The sequence below is a fragment of the Pezoporus wallicus genome, unplaced genomic scaffold (genome assembly GCF_028554395.1).
Source record: "Pezoporus wallicus isolate ANWC-B61680 ecotype Strahan unplaced genomic scaffold, APGP_CSIRO_Pwel_v1 contig_6996, whole genome shotgun sequence".
Lineage (NCBI taxonomy): Eukaryota > Metazoa > Chordata > Aves > Psittaciformes > Psittacidae > Pezoporus > Pezoporus wallicus.
This window is the reverse complement of record NW_026637899.1, coordinates 3,099,887-3,120,216: the sequence shown is the minus strand read 5'-3', so window position 1 is coordinate 3,120,216 and position 20,330 is coordinate 3,099,887. Positions and strand designations below refer to the sequence as shown.

General features: G+C 46.3%; 1 protein-coding gene across 1 annotated transcript in view; it reads left to right on the top strand.

The window, feature by feature from the left end:
- LOC130598605 (phospholipase A2 inhibitor gamma subunit B-like) overlaps positions 1 to 19,056 on the top strand; it is a 140,683-nt gene extending 121,627 nt beyond the window's left edge. The window contains exons 2-6 of the mRNA XM_057408159.1: positions 14,406 to 14,504; positions 15,442 to 15,558; positions 16,732 to 16,881; positions 17,019 to 17,159; positions 18,685 to 19,056. Coding sequence (XP_057264142.1) covers positions 14,406 to 14,504; positions 15,442 to 15,558; positions 16,732 to 16,881; positions 17,019 to 17,159; positions 18,685 to 18,908 — 731 coding nt within the window. The 3' untranslated portion in view covers positions 18,909 to 19,056. The remainder of the gene's footprint in view (positions 1 to 14,405; positions 14,505 to 15,441; positions 15,559 to 16,731; positions 16,882 to 17,018; positions 17,160 to 18,684) is intronic.
- The last annotated feature ends 1,274 nt before the right edge of the window (positions 19,057 to 20,330 follow it).

The window sequence follows — 20,330 nt, the reverse complement described above, 5'->3', positions numbered from 1 at the left end:
ATATGAGGAGAGACCTCATCTAGGCTGTGGAAAACAATGGGGCTTTGCCAGCAGGCTGCTCTTGGGAAACTGTACTCTTGTCAACTGTAACCTTGGCAGAGAACAAGTATGACCAATCCTCATGACTTCCTCCTAGTGACATTAATTAGACAGTCATTTTCTTTGGGACCAAAGGCAGTTTGGATCAGTAGGCAATGGCCTGTTGTCCACAATTTCTCTGTTTTAATTCTGGTTTTGATTTTATGTAGATTTTCTTCATTCTTCCTCTTGGAAACCAGTTCAAGCTCCTGATTCAAACCAGTTTCCAGCTCCTGGAAACAATGTTCTTTGGTATGACGCTATGGATTCATAGTGGAGAGCAAAAGAAGAAGAAACAGCCTTTTCCTTCTTGGTGTCAACGTCAGCACAGCCAGCCCAGAAGAAGGGGGGATCCTACGTTACAGGCATGTTGTGTTATTGGTGACAAGCTTAAGTATTGTGTACTTAGCTTTGAATCTATAGGAAGCCAAACCCTGGACAGCCTGGGGCATAGGAAGGTCTAGGAAATTGGAATCACCAGTTCATTCCTGGAATGGGGATGTCATAAGAGTTATATAGTGTATTTGAGTTTTCAAATACTGAGTGACTTCAGTGTAGCCCCATGTGATGAAGAATTAATTCCTTAGGTTCACTTGCAGGAGGGCCACTGAGTTGTTCTTTCCATGATGGAGACATGCCCACATCCCAGAGGATGAACCTGGACCCTGCAAGAGGTCCCAGCAAAAAAGCCAGGGACTGCAGAAACGATGGAGATGGGTTGTGCTTCCACAGTCCTCATTTCCATGTCTGTGTGCTGCTGGGTCATGTCACAACACAGATTTGAAACAAAACAGGTTTGAATCCTGAATAAACTTAAATTCAGTCAGCCAGGATGCATAATACAGACCTGAGGCAGCAGGTGTGCTTTCGTATGTGCCCCCCGACCCAGCACATGCTCTGCCAAAGACAGGGTTAGTATGTCCCTGCCAATGTCAGCCAAGCCAAATGTGCACTGCTGCCACCTTGTCCTCTCTGTCCCTGCCAGCTTGGACACATGGCCTGACCATATTGCCCTCTTTGTTGCTGGGTGAGTGATTGATAGATGGATCTGCTCCCTGAGCTGCCTTGCTAGGGGAGCACAAGAGCATTGGCATGGTGGTGCAAGGGAGAAGAAGGAGAAGGAAGGAGAAGGAAAAGGACAAAGACGTAGGGAGCAGATAATATGGAAGAAGGAAGTGGTGATCCTGGCTTAACTCCCACAATGTGGTACCATATGAGCTTAATGCAGTCAGATGACGTCTGATTTGAGCTAAAAACGGCATAGTACAAACCGTGCTGGTTCTGATCGAGAACAAAGCCTGTCAAGTTAGACGTAAGCACTGGAATTAGCTTCTGTTTTCTGGTACTAAGAGCCCTCTTGAATCCTTGGATGCGTATGGAGAGGGCAATAGCTTTGTACTTACACACCTCCATCCTCAAGGACAACTCAGCTCTGACAGGCCAGTATGGCAGGAAGTATCTATTCCTTATTACGGACAAAAGGCAGGTCAAGAGCTGTGCTCCCACAGCTATTTTCTGCCTGGTTTATAAATAGCAGGCCTTGATGGAAGCAAACCCGTGTGAAACACAAAAGCTATTCCCTTAGCAACAGTGGTATAACAAGAGATGTGTTTGGAACAGAGCAGCTGGAACAACCCTAGCAAGATGCTGTGCATCTTGCCTCACCTGTGCATTGATTTCAGAGCAACAGAGGCTTGTTGCTGTCTCTAACCCTGTCACATGGGGTTGTCACTGCAATGGGATTGTCATGGGGGCTGAGAGATGTAAGTACAGGCAGCAGAGCCTTTCCAAGATCACTTTTGGCAGGGCACTTACGCTGTCTGTAAGACCATGAGCAAGTCACTTAGTTTTCTGTGTTCAGATCTCTTTGCTAAAACATTTAAGACCTGTTGTTGCCTCTTTCTATGCCTTCATACAGTGCTGGCATAGCTAGATCTTGTAGTTATATTTCCCTAGAGATTGTATAAGGCAAAACACTTCAGGTGTCTTGTGAATCTGTGGGTTTAATAACTTTGGATCACCTGATATGAGCAATGCTGTAGGGCCTCCAGGGATAATGCAATGCACACGCTCCTCAGATGGGATTCAGCTTGCAGGCTAAGGCTCATGCATTAGATGTCATTGGAAATGCCCTACGGGATCTGAAAAGTCCTCATGTCACTCTCAGACCTGACACAGGAACTACAGCAAGCCTGTATCAGCAGCTTAGCATAGCATCTAGAAAGGAGCACTCAGCAGATTTGAGCCCTGTCTTAACAGCTCTGCTCAGGTTCCCATCTCTGCTACTGTGCTGCCCCAAAATTAAGCACCTATCTTGATCTTCAGCCACAAAACTGACAGGGAAGTCCAGATCCCATTGCTGGGGTGTGCGGAGTCCATGCTTTATCCCGTTTGGTCTTGGGATGTCTGATAGGAAGAATGTGTAAGTCTTTTCAAAGCCCCAGCTTCATCTTTGCTTTCAAGCCTATTTGCATCCTCTTTTGCCTCTGCACATGGAGCTGCATGTGCAGATTTCTTACCACTGATGTCACGCTCTTTTCTAAGGATGCAGCTGTATTCAGACTGCTCCTTAAAGTGCAGATGCGTCCATAATTAACAGATCGTAAAGCAGTGGTGCTTCACGCCAGCCTTTTCTGAGCCTATTGCCCACTTGTTTTACACTGAGCTCCTCTGCCTGAGTCAGGCAGGAGAGTAGGAAGGAGGGAAGCAGCATTTCTGTGTTCTCGGTCTCATTGGAAACAACTCCTCTGAAGTTTCTCCCTGGCCGCATGGCCTGAGCTGTGCCTCACAGCACAAGCTCAGCTGCTGGACTATTGGATGTGCAGTGTTGGACACTCGATGGCCTGCCTTTGGTTGGCTGGTAGGCATGGATCCTGCTCCCGATCTGCCTGGCAAGAGGGTCATGATGATAATTTCTGACACCCTGTTCACGGCCACAGCTCCTGAAGTGCTATCATCTCATGAGGCCGTGTGCAACTGCCCCATTGAGGCCCATTTTTCCCTCCAGTGAACATTTGCTTTTGCTCCCTTTGCCCCATACATGCAATTTGTTTCCCTTAACTGCCTGTGACCACAGGCTGGAGGCAGAAGTTGAACCCCCTTCATGATTTTTTTCCTCATTTGCCTTTACTCTACGCACTTACAGGGTTGGCTACATGACCTTAGTGAATGGACCTGCATAGGGTCTGTCTTTCCACCGAGGGGGATCGGGGGCCTTCTTCAGAAACTATTAAAATACTGATATATTCTGCTTTTCAAAGCACTTGCTCAGAGCTCCCCACTGCTTGCTGCAGACTTCCTAGTACATGAGTTGTCATGGGCATCAGATAAAAGTCCCAGGGGAGAAATGTGTTTTTCATTCATGAAGAAGTGTTAAAACACTTCTTTGAAGTGAAACTGAATCTCTCTCTAGATCCAAAAGACACTGCTTTCTATTTTCATCAGTTTGGTTAATGAAGTGAAAGAGTGGAAAGATCAGTCTTTTCACTAGTTGCATTACTGGCTTGTTCTTAACCAGGCATAGCCCAAGAGACATCAGATACCTGCGCATTGTCAACAGGTATTCCTTAGGATCATGACTTTGAGAAGGCCCTGTCATAGAGAGGAGGAATATTGCCTCACCAAGGTCCTTCCTGGCACTACATCCCCTCTTGTAGCCCCCACATCTGCCCTAGTGCCTTTCCAGGAGGCAGCACCAGTGTGACCAAGGTCTTTGTTTTGTATCACCCTCACACTAAGGTTTTCAATGTAAACAGTGAATATAATTCTGGCTTTCCTCAAACTGAGATACCTGAAAGACTCATTAAGGAAACACAGAGATACAGATCCCAGTTGTATTCCTCAATCTTTCGCCCTATGTTCATGCAATAGTTCAAATATAAAGATGACAAAAACTTCCTTGAAAAAAGTTATGCTATGGAGGACTTTTTGGCCTAATAGGGAATGACCCTAGTCTTTTAATAATCTTACAATCCCTGTTTTATGTATCTGCCTTTCTTCTTTCACATTTGTTTTTATTTTCATTCTGCACCCACCTAATTATCATTTCCATACATTTCTTACCACTAGCACTGGAATTTCCCATGTCTTATCTGTATGATATTATTTTTTTAATTTACTCATTATACTTCATAATTAAGCTGTTAAGTAAATTCTTTTAATCTGTTTCCATAAAACCTAATGTTTCTGGGGCAGGCTCATTGAAACCTTGTGGTTTCCCAGATGATCCCTTGAGGTCTAAAAGACACACAAACCCTGCCTATTTATCAGTATATCACTCCTATCAGGTATATTTATAATATCCCAGGTTTGAAGATGTGAGGCAAACCTGTTAGAGACTGTGTTGGGGGGAATTTTGTTTGCATCTATGCCACTGATAGATATGTTAATAAACGTTTTATTGCCACATATTCTTGTTGTAAACCTGGTTTCATATAAACAAACACTTTGCAAAGGACCTCAAGATGTCTGTAGCTTAGTCTCCTGACTTCCTGAAACCAGTCACTTTTTGGTTATAGTAGCAGAGCCTATGTGTGAAAATACATTTATTATCATACATTACCCTAGAGAGAGCTCCGTGCCAGAATGGTTTTATCTCCACAACCAGGGTGTATTTTAGGGAGGGAAAACTCTGGTTCACATCCTTTTTGGGCTGAGTAGGTGTCATGGTTTAACCCCAGCTGGCAGCTAATACCACACAGCCGCTCTCTCACTCCAGCCCCCCAGCACTGGTGGGATGTGGAGGGGAATTGGACAAAGGTAAAACTCATGGGTTGAGGTAAGAACAGTTTAATAATAGAAATAAATTAAAACGTAATAGTCATAGTAATACTAATATTAATACTAGTGAAAAGGAGAGGAAGAGTGTGAGGTATAAGGAGAGGGACTGAGGGAGGGAGGTGGAGGAGTAAACCCCAAGAAACACAAGTGATGCACACACAGTGCTGTTGCTCAACACCCACAAACTGATGCCCAGCTTACCCTGAGCAGCAATTGATGGTTCCTGGCCAGCTCCCCCAGTTTATATACTAAGCATGATGTTCTATGAAATACCCTTTGTATAGTTCAGGTAAACTGACCTGGCTGTGCTCTCTCCTGGCTTCTTGTGCCCCTCCTCACTGTCAGACCATGAGAATGAAAAGTCCTTGATTTAGAATAAGCGCTACTTCACAACAACTGAAACACCACTGTGTTACCAGCATTACTCTCAGACTAAAGTCGAAAACACAGCACTATGCTAGCTTCTGTGAAAAAAACTAACCCTATCCCAGCTGAAACCAGGACAGTAGGCAGCAGTTTGTCTGTCCCTTGCAAGGCTGTTCATCTTTTTCTGCTCAAAACTTCTGCTGGCTCTTTCCAATCGGCCCAGCTGAGGACAAGCAATGTCAAAGCCATTTACCTCGTTGCATACACAACCCTGCATATTGACCAGCAACTCTGCCACTAGTTTCTGACCCCCAGTCACCAGTACAACCAGGTGGGAGGATGCTGTGTGAGCATCTCCATGCCGCACGGGGCGGCTTCTATTGTTCTAGGTCCTGGAGGGTCAGCATGGCACCTCAACACCCAGCTGCTTCCAGGACCTGAGCTGGTGCCTCCACACAGAGTTGTGCTATGAGCTGCACCAGCTCATGCTGAGCTACCACAGATGTCTCCACACTGAGCTCTGTGGAGGTTTGCTTGGGCCTTTTTCCCTGACATGCATTGTTTGCTGTTTCTGGGTATTTGCTTGATGTTTGCTGTAATATTTGCACATCCCACACTATTACAACTTATCAAGCAGTTGTTCTGCCTCGGGGTTTAACCCTGCATTGGGCAATGGATGCATTTCCTTATCAATGTGTGAGAAAATACAATAAAGACCATGTCTTTTTCAGCTCTTAAAAACAAACAGGACGACACACAACAGCATTTGCTTTCTGAAAGCAACTGTTGACTGGAAAATCTGCCCAGATCAAGACTGGCTTTGTGCAAATGTGCTCTTAGTGCTGTCTGACACACTCATCTGGGAATAGCTTTGTTTTACGATGCTTATCACACAATGAATAATGTTGGATTGGAAAGTATTAGGAAAGATGAGCATCATTTGGAAAGCTGGGATCATGTCTTGGTGCCTCAGGGCATGGCTTTCCAGGCTCTTCCTTATGCAATGCGACAAGTTTCTCAATAAAGGGGTGGAAAGAGGAGGCTGAAGCTGGCACTGATAAGCACACAACACCTGGGCTCATTAGGAATGACGTGTGCTTTGCACACACAGGAAAATACAACAGAAATCAATGGTATCGATGGAGTGAGGTCACACATCTCAGAGATGGGATGCCAAAAATTGTTATGAGGGCTCAGTGAGTTACAGATCACTAACTTAAGAAAACCTGGTAAATAAGGTTGTCTGGAACTTCTGGTATAAACACAGCCACTGCATCCGTGTGATGGTGCAAAGAAATACCTGCATGCAAATGCTTCCCACCACGAGGACCGTTTGTAGCCACAGCTTAGCTTTTTGTCTTGGGCCTATTGGTAGAACATTTATTTTTGTTTCTTTTTCAGTTATTTGGCTGCATCTGCCCATTTCCAAGGCGGGTCTTACTCAGCCATGACTTACCATTTTCACGATAAGATCTTGTTTCCTGCCAGTGGGACTTGGTTAGCAATTGACTGGATGGGAAGAGAGGGTGGGAAAGTGATAAAGTCATGTTTTTAAGAATAAAAGCAATCAAGGGCAGAAATTAATCCCTTTACTCATTACACATTTCCTGTTTCCAAGTAGCATGCCATCTGTTTTAGGGAGGCTTCCCATGCCAGAGGTACCCAGATGGGACGAGTGCATAGCCGGAGGAAAGGAGCAGGTGAGTAAAGGACTGAATGAATCCTTGTTCTCCAATATCACCCAGATCAGCCCAGCACCTGCAATCCATGGGTGCCTCATCTCCAGGTTGGCTTGGGCTGGCTCCATTTTTGCCCACAAAAAAAAAAGGCTTTTAAATGTAGTTTATAAATTTCAGTTCTCTTCATTGTTTCTTTCACGAATTCCAGCATGCTGCAAAAGGAATCACTTGTGCTTCCCAGGACTTGGGGCCTTCATCACCAACCCCAAGCTTCAGCTGTATGGAAGGGGAGGGTCTTTTTTTTTATAGAAAGCAGCAAGCAAGGAAGCCATTTAGAAGATGCAGAGACTTTCAGGAACATTGAGTCAAGTTGCAGAGATGGGGTCAGGCCAGTTTTCCAAGGCACAAGAGCAGACACAAATTGCCTGAGTGACCACTTAGAGGTGACGCCTGAAATGCTGAATTTCTATTCCATTTTGAGGTTCCTAACTACTGCCAGTAAGTAAAAAGTGTAGGCATTAACATTATATTAAAAGACTTCCCCTCCTCTTATACATTCATTGTCTATTGACACCAGCCCATGGCAGCATTAGCTTTATCTTAATGGACCAGTAAAAGTGGTAAACTGGTCTGCCCCAGCTACCAGCCTGGAACTATCCTAACAAACAAACTCTGCTGTTGGCAAATGCTAACTGTGTCACATATTGAAGCAACTCACAGAAGAGGAGGTTGGAATATGAATGTCTAATAAGGACTATATGTAATAAGGACTTACTTTTCACATCATCCACTGGTGGGTTAGATAGTTGCTATTGTCTTGATTGCTTGAAGATGACATTGCTGATCACTCATGCCAGAACAGAAACCTCATTGAACATGCTAATGTGCATGCAAATTTATCTTCATTCCACAGTGCCTGAAAAGCAGCTGGATTCCATGGCAATTATTTCAATTGAAAAGGTAATTACTTGCTAAGGTACAAAAAATTCATCAGAATTAATGTCATTGTTGCCATAAATGATGTAGGATCAAAGGTAAAATGAAGTGTCCCTTGCACTCCTTTAAGCATCTTGATCTCTTGAAAAACAAAGTTATATGATTTGATAATATTCAGTAATTTGTGTGTATTTTCACAAGCATGTTGTTGCACATGTGCAAACGAATGTTAAATACCATCTTTTTTAGCCTCAGAAGAGAGCATTTAAGCATCAGTTTTACATTATTACTTTCATATTATTTCCATCCTTCAACTTCACCTTGGTTCACAAACCCTCTGCCAACAGGAGCTCTTCCCTCAGGGGATTGACCTGGCTGGAAACCAACCCCTTAGGGGTGTTTTCTGGGTGGGGACAGGAGCAAGGACAGAGCAGGCCCCTTGAAGCCAATGGTGGCACCAGGATGTTGAAGACCCCCTTTACCCCATTCTTGATGCAGCTCCACATAGGTCTCTGCATGAGCTCCATTTTCGAGTGTGATTTCCCCTTGCCACGTTGCTCGTGCTCCATTAGTAACAGCAGCATCACTTTCAAAGTGTGTACATGTCTGTGTATGGAGGAATCCTTATGGGGAAATTAACACCTGCCGATTAGCACCTTGCTGCAGCCACACTGCTCTTCCATGCACACACTGACTTCCTCACTTACAGACCCTTGCGACTATGAGCACTCATGTAGGCATCATTTGATCCTCTGAACCACTGGGGGGAACACAGCAGAGGGGCTGCCTTGTGGGCTGTTGGAAAGATCCTGATCAGGAGTGGAAATCAAATTTATATTGATCTTTCACTGCCTGCCTGGATTATTAATTTGTGCAATCATAGCTGAAACAAATGACTGCCAAAATCTTCTTCAGCCTGCAGCCAGCAAGCAAACAGTGGCACTCTTGCTGTTCTCACCTTCTGGGACAGGCACACTTATCCCTGTATATTTTAGGCTTGCTGTTTTATGTTTCTGTGCCTGGTTAACCAGACCGGCAGCTTTTGCCAGTCACTGTTCTAGAGAACAAGGAATTGGCTCAGAAAATGGGTGGGCTTGAGTCTTCTTCCACAGCTCTTTTTATGTATTGCGGTTGACTTCACTGTTGAAATGTCCCAACAAGTTGTCCTCCTGCGCTGCACGTAAAGGGGGGTAAGATCTTTGCTCTATTGCTCTCATAGAAGCTGTCTTTGGGGACACTGTTAAACTTGTTCTCTCCTGCTGATGGTGTTAGAGCTGTTGGGAGTGTACACTGTGGGTCCTGCAGCCACAGATAGCCCTGTATTAGTGTAGTGTTAGCCTAACGGGGCTTAAGAGTCAGGACTGTCCTCTAGCAGAAGAAGAAGAGGCAGATTATGGTTAAAAGTGGCTACTATGGGCATGATGGCTACTCCATCCTGGTGCTGGAGCTGTGTCCTGGTAATGTGGGGACAGTAGTGCTGGCTACCACCAGCCTGGGTTAGCCTCTGGCCCCAGCTGAGCATCCAAGCCATGCAAGGACCCTGTATACAGGGCTTCAACTTGACATAGTGACATGCATCTGAATATATCATCCATGACCTGGAGCATGCACATGACCATACTCTTCCTCAAGGTCTCTGCTTTGATTTGAGCATCACCTGCTCCCTGTCTCTATTCAGCTACAGACAGTGGCAGCAGGTGCAATGAGAGCTGCTCTGCTCCTCTGCAGCCAGCCCAACCCCATCAAGCTGCTGCTGGTGTGTGGCTGACCCTCACCCAAGAGATGTTCCTCTGGAGAGCTGGATTCAGGGTGCAATACCCATGCTCTGCTGGGGATAGCAGCCTGGAAAATAGAATCATAGAATCATAGAATAGTTAGGGTTGGAAAGGACCTTAAGATCATCAAGGTCCAACCCCCCTGCCATGGGCAGGGACACCTCACCCTAAACCATGTCACCCAAGGCCTCGTCCAACCTAGTCTTGAGCACCGCCAGGGATGGAGCTTTCACAGCTTCCCTGGGCAACCCATTAAAGTGCCTCACCACCCTTACAGTAAAGAACTTCTTCCATATATCCAGTCTAAACTTCCCCTGTTTCAGTTTTAACCCATTACTCCTTGTTCTATTGCTGCAGTTCCTAATGAAGAATCACTTCCCAGTATCCTTATAGGCCCCCTTCAGATACTGGAAGGCTGCTCTGAGGTCTCCACGCAGCTTCTCTTCTCCAGGCTGAACAGCCCCAACTTTCTCAAGCCTATCTTCATACAGGAGGTGCTCCAGTCCCTGATCATCCTCGTGGCCCTCCTCTGGACTTGTTCCAACAGTTCCATGTCGTTTTTATGTTGAGGACACCAGAACTGCACACAATACTCCAGGTGAGGTCTCATGAGAGCAGAGTACAGGGGTAGGAAATTCTCGAAATCAGCAAAAAAAACATCCCCAACAACAACAGACCAGTGGATGTAAGCAGAGCTCTAAACAGCAGAGCAAACATCTAAGAAAATCCTGTCTCTGTACTACTCTGCCCGCCTCAGCTACTGCAGTGTTGGGACTTCCTGAATCAGATGTGAATCCCAGTGAATCCCAAGTACATCTGAGCTGTTCCTCAAATGATTTCTGCAGATCAGGATAGCTGCAAACGAGGTTTTAGATTGCCAGTGTGAGCTGTGCCTCGGAGCTGACCAGTTGCATTGCCAGTGGCTCTGCCTGGGTTCTCGTTTTTGCCTGCTGTTGCAAAAAGTGCTTTGCTGGCTTCCTAGGGGCTGGGAGGAGAAGTTTGGTCATGGTGTTCCCAGCCGTCAGGGCCCCAGCTGCTGTGTGGGATGAGGGCTGCAGCCAGTTGCCTGGTCCAGGGCTGTGTCAGCTTCACCCTCAACCCGGGGACATCCCGTCCTCCTGGATCGTTCTCAAGTATTTCACCACAGGAGCAGGCTGCTCAGCCCAGCCCCCTCTGATCTGACCATCAGATCAGCCTTAGCTTAGATCGCACTGCTTCTTTCCTAAAACCATCATTGTCATTCTCCTTTTGAGCATCTCCTTCCATTTCAACCCCAGTTAGGTCGGTAAAAGGCTTTTCCCCAGTATAAAATCACAGAATGGTTTGGATTGGAAGGGACCTTAAAGCTCATCCAGTTCCAGCCCCCTGCCATGAGCAAGGACACCTTCCACTAGAGCAGGTTGCTCCAAGCCCCATCCAACCTGGCCTTGAACACTGCCAGGGATGGGGCAGACACAGCTTCTCTGGGCAACCTGTGCGAGCAACTCAGCACCCTCACAGGGAAGAGCTTCTGCCTAAAATCTCATCTTGATCTCTCCTGCATCAGTTCAAAGCCATTCCCCCTTGTGCTGTCACTACATGCCCATGGAAAAAGCCCCTCTACAGATTTCCTGTAGACCCTTCAGATTTCTTGTAGTCCTGCAAAGCTATGCTACCCCCATCCCTTTCTGTATTTTCTTTTATTTGTTGCACCTTTGCCACTTCCCTTCCTTTTTCCAGATCTTTCTGATCCGGGTCTGATGATGTATCTTTACGTTTGTATTCTTATAATGAGAGCAAATGGCCTCAAGGTGTGCAAGGGGAGGTTTAAACTGGACATTAGGAAATATTTCTTCACCAAAAGGGTTGTCAAGCATTGAAACAGGCTGCCTAGATTATCAGTGGAACCACCATCCCTGGAGGTATTTAAAAGACATGTATATGGTGCTTAGGGACATGGTTTAGTGGCGGACTTGTCAGTGTTTAGTTAATGATTGGACTTGATGATCTTGTCCAACATAAATGAATCTATGATTCTTTAAAATCATAGATTTCCACTATCATTTTCTGCCATGAACTTGCATGACAAATTCATGCATGACTTTCATCCAAGCTCTAGCCTAGATGGGCATCTTTCTTTTGCTGGACATCTTTCTCTTCAACATACCCCTTCTTCTCGCCTTCCAGTCAATGCAGTTTTCAGGACTGGATTTCTGACTTCTCACCTCACAGATTTTTCTGACCTCCCCAGCCTCTGCCTCACCTCCCTGTGCGTGTGACGGTCCTTGTCACCCTTCTCTGCTTCTGGGAACGTGGACATGCAGCAGAAGACAGGGGCTTCATGAGCACTGTGAAGTTACAGAATAAGAACCAATTTAGAAAGGATCTTGAGAGAGAACATCTAGTCCATCTCTGAGCCCTGGAGCAGGATCCTATCAGCTTAAATAATTTCCTAATGCCTATGTCTAGCCTGTTTTTCCAAGCCACCCAGGAAGGAGGATCCACACCTTCCCAGGCAATAAGCTTCACTACTGACACTTAGAAAATTCTCCCAATTCCCAGTGTAAGCCCTCTGTGGTAGTTTTTCTTATCCAGCTCTTGTTTCTACAGATACAAATATGACTGGGTGACACCTTTATTGTCTCTGCCTTCTCTCCTAAATCTTATTTTCCAGGTCTCTTATTGCTGCAGATTGTGGCTCCTCCTTGTTATGCTTGATTTCATCTCTAAAAATGCACATGAAAAGGCTGCAGCTTCACACCCTCCCTCCACGAGAGGTGGGAAACAGGTGAGTTGAATATAATTCACTGGGGCTAGTGCAGTCATGTTATTCAGGGAAGATCCCCCAGGCACTTCAGTAATCATCTTAAATGAAAAGGCATGAAAATAAAATCACCAAAGACAGCCACATCTCCCTGTCTGTGTCTGCAGACCCACATGTAGTTAAATGGCGCAATCACCCCCATCTGACTATCCCAGCCTGCCTGTTGATAGGGTTTTATTCAGTCTGAGGTTTAAGACAAAAAAGGAACAAATTTTAACCCCAGACTGGCTGAAGTTTGACTTCATTCTAACATATCGACTGGGGTATGAGACCATTTCTGAGTGGAAAAAGAAATCCAAGGTGATGATATCATTCTCTCTTGTCTTCTTGTGGTACCAGCTTTGTGGACTTTGAGGGACTCAGACTTTTATCCAGTGTGACTGCGCTGACTTCCATTCTCATAGTGCTGTGGGCTTAGCTTAGACTACTCAATGTATTTGTAAATGTCACAAGATCACTTTTCCCCTGAAGAGGTTAGTCCAAAATGGGAGAAGCAGATAGTAAGGTGGGAGAGAGAAACAGAAAATCAAAGCAAAGGAGTGGAAACAGTGAGATCTGTGATTTTCCTCTATGGCTTTGCAGGAAGTCTTTGGTAGAACCAGAAACAGCAATGAGCTCATTTGCACATCAATAGGAATCTTCAGCAGAGAAAATACCTCTGCTTTTTACATAGCACTTAGCCCTTCCAGGCTCAAGGTGAGACTCCCTTCCCACCAGACTGGATTTCCCTGCTATATGATGTATCCCCACAGGCAGCCTTTGTCCTGGGAAGCAGGATGGACCAGATGAGTCTTGGAAGATCCTTGAACCTTGTATTTGTGATTCATTACCCCTCTGCTTCTGTGGTGCTCATGCCCCTGCTGTGGAGGACTCTTTTGTGTTGCTCTTGTATCTGGAGGCCACATGAACCTAGCGCCCTGCTGTGCTACACAGCAAAAAGCAGCATCTTGCACAAAAAGCTCATACTGCAGTTGCAAGAGGGTACAAGGGATTTCAATTCTTCCTTGCTGTCAGTACAAAAAGTCCCGGAGGACCATAAACTAACCGGCTGTGTCCGATTTAGTACACAAGAGGAGTTTAGAAGATACCTTCAGTATAGGGAATGGTTTCAGTGAGGCAGCACATCCCGATAAAACCTGCACATGGAGCAGGGAACCTTTGAGCCAGCATCAAGTTGGTCACTACTGCTTGTCATTAGGTCATCATGAGATCTCAGGACATTGAAAACCTGCTATGACATTACCTAGACTGTGACCAGGCTGTCTCATAGCCACATCGATGCTTTCTCCGTGCTGGCTGGTTTGATTTAGAGCCCAGAGGTACAATAGGAGACTTTCTTATCAACTTCCAAGTAGTTTATATCAAAAACTCCACCCTGGAGGACCCACTTTGCAGCTCTGACGTATTCAACCCCGGGAACCCTTGACTGTGCCTGCTCCAAGGTGTGCATTGGCAGTCATTTTGCAAACAGAAGCTGCACGCCAGCTTGGAGATGAAGCTCACTGCTTTGCCACTGTCTGCTTTGCTGCCGTACTTGGGGCATGAGAGCTCCTGACTGTCTGATGGGAAGGGAGATGGGAAACCAGCCAGAAAAACTCAGCCATGAGGAAGATTCCTGGCTGACTCTTATTGCACTTTGCGTCTTTGGGCCTAACAGTGAGAGCACAACAGGGCTGTTCAAATGGTTTCTTCTCCATCATTCATATGTATGGCAGAGGCTGTATGTTTAAACAAAGAGCGCACCAGAGAAATACCTGATAGACCCCAGACAAGCCAGCCTTTCCCCACAGGCTGCGTACTCTAGACTGGGGAAAGACAAACTGCAACGCTGATGTGGAGGAAAAGGCAGAACTTCCACTTTAAATGAAAAAAAAAACAAACACTGGTTGTGTTTCTGCAGTGTGTATGTTCTTCAGAGCATTTCCTCAATACCACTTCTGCAACACCAACAAAACCCTTTCTCTTTCTGGCACACTTAGTGGCACATAGTGCGGTGTTCAGCAAGACTTGGCAGCTGCCTTTGCTTACATCCCACCAGCATGAAAGCATCCATTGTCTTCAGCTTCTTCCTGGCTTTCCTGGACCCAGGTGAGTTTTCCACTGGGACATGTGGGGCTATGAGACATGGAAGGGGTCTGGGAATGGGCGCTCTGTGCATGGATCTGTTCTTCCTTTTGAGCCATGTGAACTCCTCATCTGGGGGGATTTGCACTGCAGAGAGGTGGCCATGGTCTCATTAATCCATGCCTTGGGTTGTGTCACATTTTAGACACTGTATGTCCTTCAGCTCTGCTCCAGAAGAGCACTGATGTCTTGGAGGTCTTGTGTCCTACCTGCCACCCCATGTAGATATCACAGCCACTGCAAGGTACCTGGGTTTATGGAACTGACACACACCCTTGGGTCCCACTAAGTGTGAGTCAGGGAAGACATGCTGTTGTTTTCTTTGATAAACACTTTATTCCTTTCTAAGTGGTTTTTGCCTCATATTCTGGTCTGCTTAAGATGCTCCAGGAGGCAGATGATAAACTGGTCTCCCCTAACGCCTACAAAACATATGTCATTCCCCAGTTTGAAAATACAGAGTCAGTACCCCCTGGCAGCCTCTTGATCCCCAGACCTTTGGGTGTCCCTGCTCACAGCAAAGAGAGGATCTGGGGCCCTGGAATCCAGGGACACCTGAATGCCTGCGATGGCAGAGGGTGGGGATGCTCTCCTTAGCAACCCCAGGAAAACCAAGCAAACATCATTGTACAGCAGACAAGGGAGGCTGGATTGGTACTGGTGGTTAATGTAAATAACCCAAAATGGCCTTTTTCACTTGCCCGAATTCAAGTTCATGCTAGAATAAGTGATAATATTAATCATAAAAAGAGAACCTACAAATTGAGCAATGGAACAGAGGAAATAAGGGAAGAGGAATATGAAAAGTGCTGATTAAATGCTGAAGCAAAGCAATCTGATGAAAGGGGGAGTGAGATCCCTCATGACTGCCACCAGAAATGTGTCCTCTTTCTTTCCCCAGGGACTTCCCTTCAGTGTGAGGTTTGTCACAGCATAGGAAAAAGCTGCTTTGGCCCCATGAAAACCTGCAATGGTGGTGAAGATACCTGCGGCATCATTCTGCACGAGGTCATGATAGGTAGGTAGGACATTCACTGTGGCTGTGTGCCAGTGAAGCTTTTGGAGTTGGGATGGGAGATGAGTGTCTCTCCCCACCTCTGTAATTGGCTTTATAGTGAGTCTTTGGATAAGCTGCTCATTTTCCTTTTCAGTGACAGAGGACCCAGGGATTGTGATGGTCTGGGATAGAAAAAGCTCTCTATTCCTCTATCTCAAGCAGCAGTTTCCTACTGGGTTCTTAGTTGTGGAGGGGAGGACCTAGGCAGCATACTGAGAGGAGACATGGGTTTTTAGTTCTGGCGAAGCTAAATGGTTGGGTTGACAGTCTGGACCATGAGGGACATGAGGCTGCTGGCATCTAGCATTGAGGGTGCACTGGCCATGGGTGGAGGAAGAAACTGCACTGCATCTGGCTCCCTTCCTTGAAAAGGGAAGGGGACACCAGGCAGTTATCTGGCACCACCAGGGCTGAGCTATCATTTTGTCCCCATGGTTGATAAGCCAAGGATGAGTGCTGAGCACTGAGATAACTGCACAATTGGTTATGTTAGTGGCACAGTTCTAGTCATTGCCCATCGTCAGTGATGTGACTGGGCATTTAGACTGGAAGTTGGCTCATATCCTACCAGCTTTCGTGCTGGCAGCTTCAGTGCATATCTTCCTTCTGCTTGTGCAAAGCCACCCTTCATCCTTGAAGTGCTGGAGGGGCCTCAGTAGACTCAGTGTAACTGTTCTACTGCCCATTACGCTTTTTGGGTTTGGTTGATGGGGAGGACTAGATTTGCCTGTGTCAGGATGCTTGTAGCTATGATGGACTGTGTGCTCCTGTCCATGAAGAAGCACGGGTCAGAGGCATACGTGTCACCCCATAAGCTCTGTGGCTAGGACATCCTGGCTAAGGTGAACACCTGTGACAAGGCCACCCGTGGGGAGTCATGCTCTCCTCCTGACTTTAAGCACAATGTGGAGAAGGAGAAATTCCTCACTAGCGTCTCAGATGCGATGGCACCCTCGTTCCTCTGAGGGGATCACCAAAGCCACCGGTGCTGCTTTTTGGGGAAGCTCTGCTGTCCACAGACACCTCTCAGGCCCCAGGCCAGCTGCCTAGCAGTTGCTGCTGGAGGAGATAATGGGTGAGGAGGCGAATTACCTTGTGGTTAATGTCTTATTGCTGCCTGCCTCTTCGTTACAGGGGGGATGGCAATCCCGTCATCCATCAAGTCCTGCCTGCCATCCAGCATGTGTCACCTTGGCCCTATCACCATGAACTATGGGAAGGTAAAAGCAAGGAGCCACTTGGCTTGCTGCACAGGTGATGACTGTCGAACCATCTCTGTCTCATGTAAGCTTTTTCCTTATACTCTGTCCCCTCTCTGTCTGCCCTGGCCTGAGGTGAGGCCTTCCAAGCTAAGCCATCACCGGGTCTGTTCCTCTTGTTGTCTCACTAAAACCAGTTACAGTCCACCTCTTTCCTTCCAGTGCCACCAGAGGACAATGTGCCCAATGGATACCAGTGTCCTGCCTGCTACAGCGTGGACTCCTTTCAGTGTGGTAATGAAATCGTGAACTGCACTGGATCTGAAACCCAGTGTGTTGACCTTGCTGGGTTAATGAATTCTGGTAACTACCTTTTTTTTTTTTGGGGGGGGGGGGGTGTCCTTTTTGGTTAAATGGGTGAAACCAGCCTACTGGGATGAAACATCACAGAGAAATAAAAATGGGCAAAAAATGTGAAGGAAAAAATATAGGACGAGGTACAGAACTGACACAGAACATTCTTAAAGCTGATAAAAGGGCAGGGGTGCTTTTCTCTTCCTCCTTCTCCATCATGCATGGATAGCTGTTGGGATTCCTCATAGCATGGCATAACTGACGTCAAGGGCAGCACTGGACTCTGGAAACAATCTGATATACTGGTATGTGATAAATCTGACCAACACCCTTAACCTGCTGGCCCTAGCTGAGATGCATGAGGATGAATCTGGATCTCAGCCTGCTGCCTACTTAGTGGAGGTTCAGGTGAATCTAATACAGAGGCTTTGGCTTTCTCATGAGGTGACACTGGCCACTGGGGACAAGACACTGTTATAGTGGTGCCTGTGCTCCTAGAGAGCCCGGGACAAGTGCCTCCCCATGAATGCTGCATGGGGTACCCAAAGATCCTGCAAGGGAGCTCCAGCCTTTGAACAACTGGGGTCAGCAGCAGCACATAACGCTGTCCTTCAGAAATACTTTTCCTGCCTCAGGAGCTGTAATTAGAGAGGAAAGTAGACAGCAAGTTCCAGGTTTAACTCCCCCTTCTACAGATAAAAGATTTCATGTCAGTCCCACCATGCTCCAGCAAGCAGGAAAAATAACATGGAAATGAAGAGCAGTGGCAGCTGCTGTAGGAACAGACTGGAAAAAATGATCTTGTGCATGGTTGACAATATTGCTAGGTGATGATATGATGCCTGAAGGTCTTTGCTATACACTTTATAGATGTGCTGTCCAAACCCTGAATTAGAAGGAGTTTCACCGAGACAACATGAAGGAAAACAATAATTTTCTTAGTCACAGCCATGGAAATAGAGTGGTGTAATTAATTCAGTGTACCACTGAAATAAAACATGCTCCTAACTTGTCTTGACTTGATTGATCGGCCGCTGTGAATAGAGGAGACGTGTGCGGTGTGATTAGCTGTGCAGAGGAAGCAGCAGCATAGGGAAGCAAAGGAAGGTGAGGATCTAATGAAGCACCCTTATACATTACTTGTATTTGAGATTAAAATGTCCATCAGAATATTCCAGACTTCCATATCCTGTGCAGCAGAGAAACATGAGCAGTGTGAGCAAAAGCTAGCAACGGAAGCAAGGAAATCTGGATGGGAAGTTAAGCACCCAGCACCTTCTCAGGTCTTTCTTTCAGGCAGATGTTCCAGTGTTGGTAAAGGATAAGCTGAGGTTTCAGTCACTCCCTCAGAGGACATGTGAGCAGCACTTCTCCATTGGTTTGGCACAGACAAGAATGGGTTGGTGGGTTTGGAGCCAACTGGACATAAAGAATGGGCAGTTCTTGGAGTGGAAATGGGGACCTCATTGGTCAGGGATGGAATAACTATGGAAACTGGTTCCCCTAATGCATGGTATGTACTTCTCATGTGCAGGTGGCCTGTCTCTGAAAGCTGCCATGAAGGGCTGCACCACCATTTCTGAATGCAGTATTGTAGGAGATGGAAAAAACAATCTGGGGATGATGGACATAAAGTTAAGGCGGTTCCAATGCAAACAAGCTGCTGTTTTGGCCAGAGTGAGTTCTGGGTTTGCCCCTCCAGGCTGCCTCTTCCTTCCTGTCCTGTCAGGGTTCATCCTGGAGAAGGTACTTTTCTGACTCTTACCGGTACTGGGTTAAGCAAAGCCCGTGACAGAGTCCAGCAGCGATGTGCACAGAGTCCTGTTTGTGGCTTCACCTGTATGGGGTGTTCATTTTCAGATTAGCTCTTCTATAATTTCACAGAATAAAGACAGTGCTTACATTTCTTTTGTTTCCTCATTGATTTAGTCTGAATGAAATCTTCATAGGTTGTGGTTGGCTTCACGTTGCATTCTCTGGGCGCTTTGTCCACACACTGTATGGGATGCCCGTACACTGCACAGGCAATGGGAGCTCTCAAGGCAGCCTTAGAGTCTGCATCCTCTATCTCATGGTAAATGGTAAGTTTCAAAGCCACTTTTCCAAGCTCTGAAAAGGGTTGGAGGCTTCTTCCTGAGAGATTCATTCTGGTTAGAGAGAAAGCTAGCCCCTTTTTTCCTTCCTTGTATCCTATTTGTCCATGGTAGGAGGAGTCCCTCAGGTCAGAGGGATGGCTGTGGCCTCTGAGCAGCCCTTACGTAGTCTCTATTTCAGAGAAGAGTCAGTGACCCTTTGTTACAAGCAGACAGACCTCATAGCAGCCTTCCAGTATCTGAAGGTGGCCTATAAGGATGTTGGGGAGGAACTTTCATTAGGGACTGTAGTGACAGGACAAGGGGTAATGGGTTAAAACTTAAAACAGGGCAAGTTTAGATTAGATATAAGGAGGAAGTTCTTTACTGTTAGGGTGGTGAGGCACTGGAATGGGCTGTCCAGGGAAGCTGTGAACGCTGCAGCCCTGGCAGTGTTCAAAGCCAGGCTGGACAAAGCCTGGGGTAACATGACTTAGTGTGAGGTGTCCCTGCCCATGGCGGGGTGGGTTGGAACTGGATGATCTTAAGGTCCTTTCCAACCCTGACTATTCTGTGATTCTATGATTCTATGACTGCTCCTGGCAACAACCTTTCTTCTTGTGATTGTTCTTGCCTTACCAGACACTCTCCCATTCTACCTATAGCTTTCATGATTACCTAGAATAAACGCTTACCTTAGGAAGGCTTAATTTCATACAACAAGCAGTTCTGTATGGTTACAGCCTGTTGGGAGTCCAAGTAACAGAAAGCTTTACACCAATGCCTATTTCCCTTCTGTAGGCCAAACTACACCCATGGCTGGTGTAGCCTTTCCTCTTCTACATTCACCACCACCTGGCTATTATGCTTCAGCCATCACTCACCCAAATGGGTCTCCTTAGGTTGGTCCCACACAAAGGTACTGAAGAGAAACACCACATCTCTGTACCTTGGAGGTAGTACGGGCTGCGGGCAAAACAATGAAGCAGTAGGAGCTCTGGGAGATGCTGGGGTGTATGCTGTGGGAGAGGTGTTAGCTAACTTCAGTGTTTCACTATACATCTATCCTCAAATGAGTGGCCCACTTTTGGAGCAGACTAAAGGATTA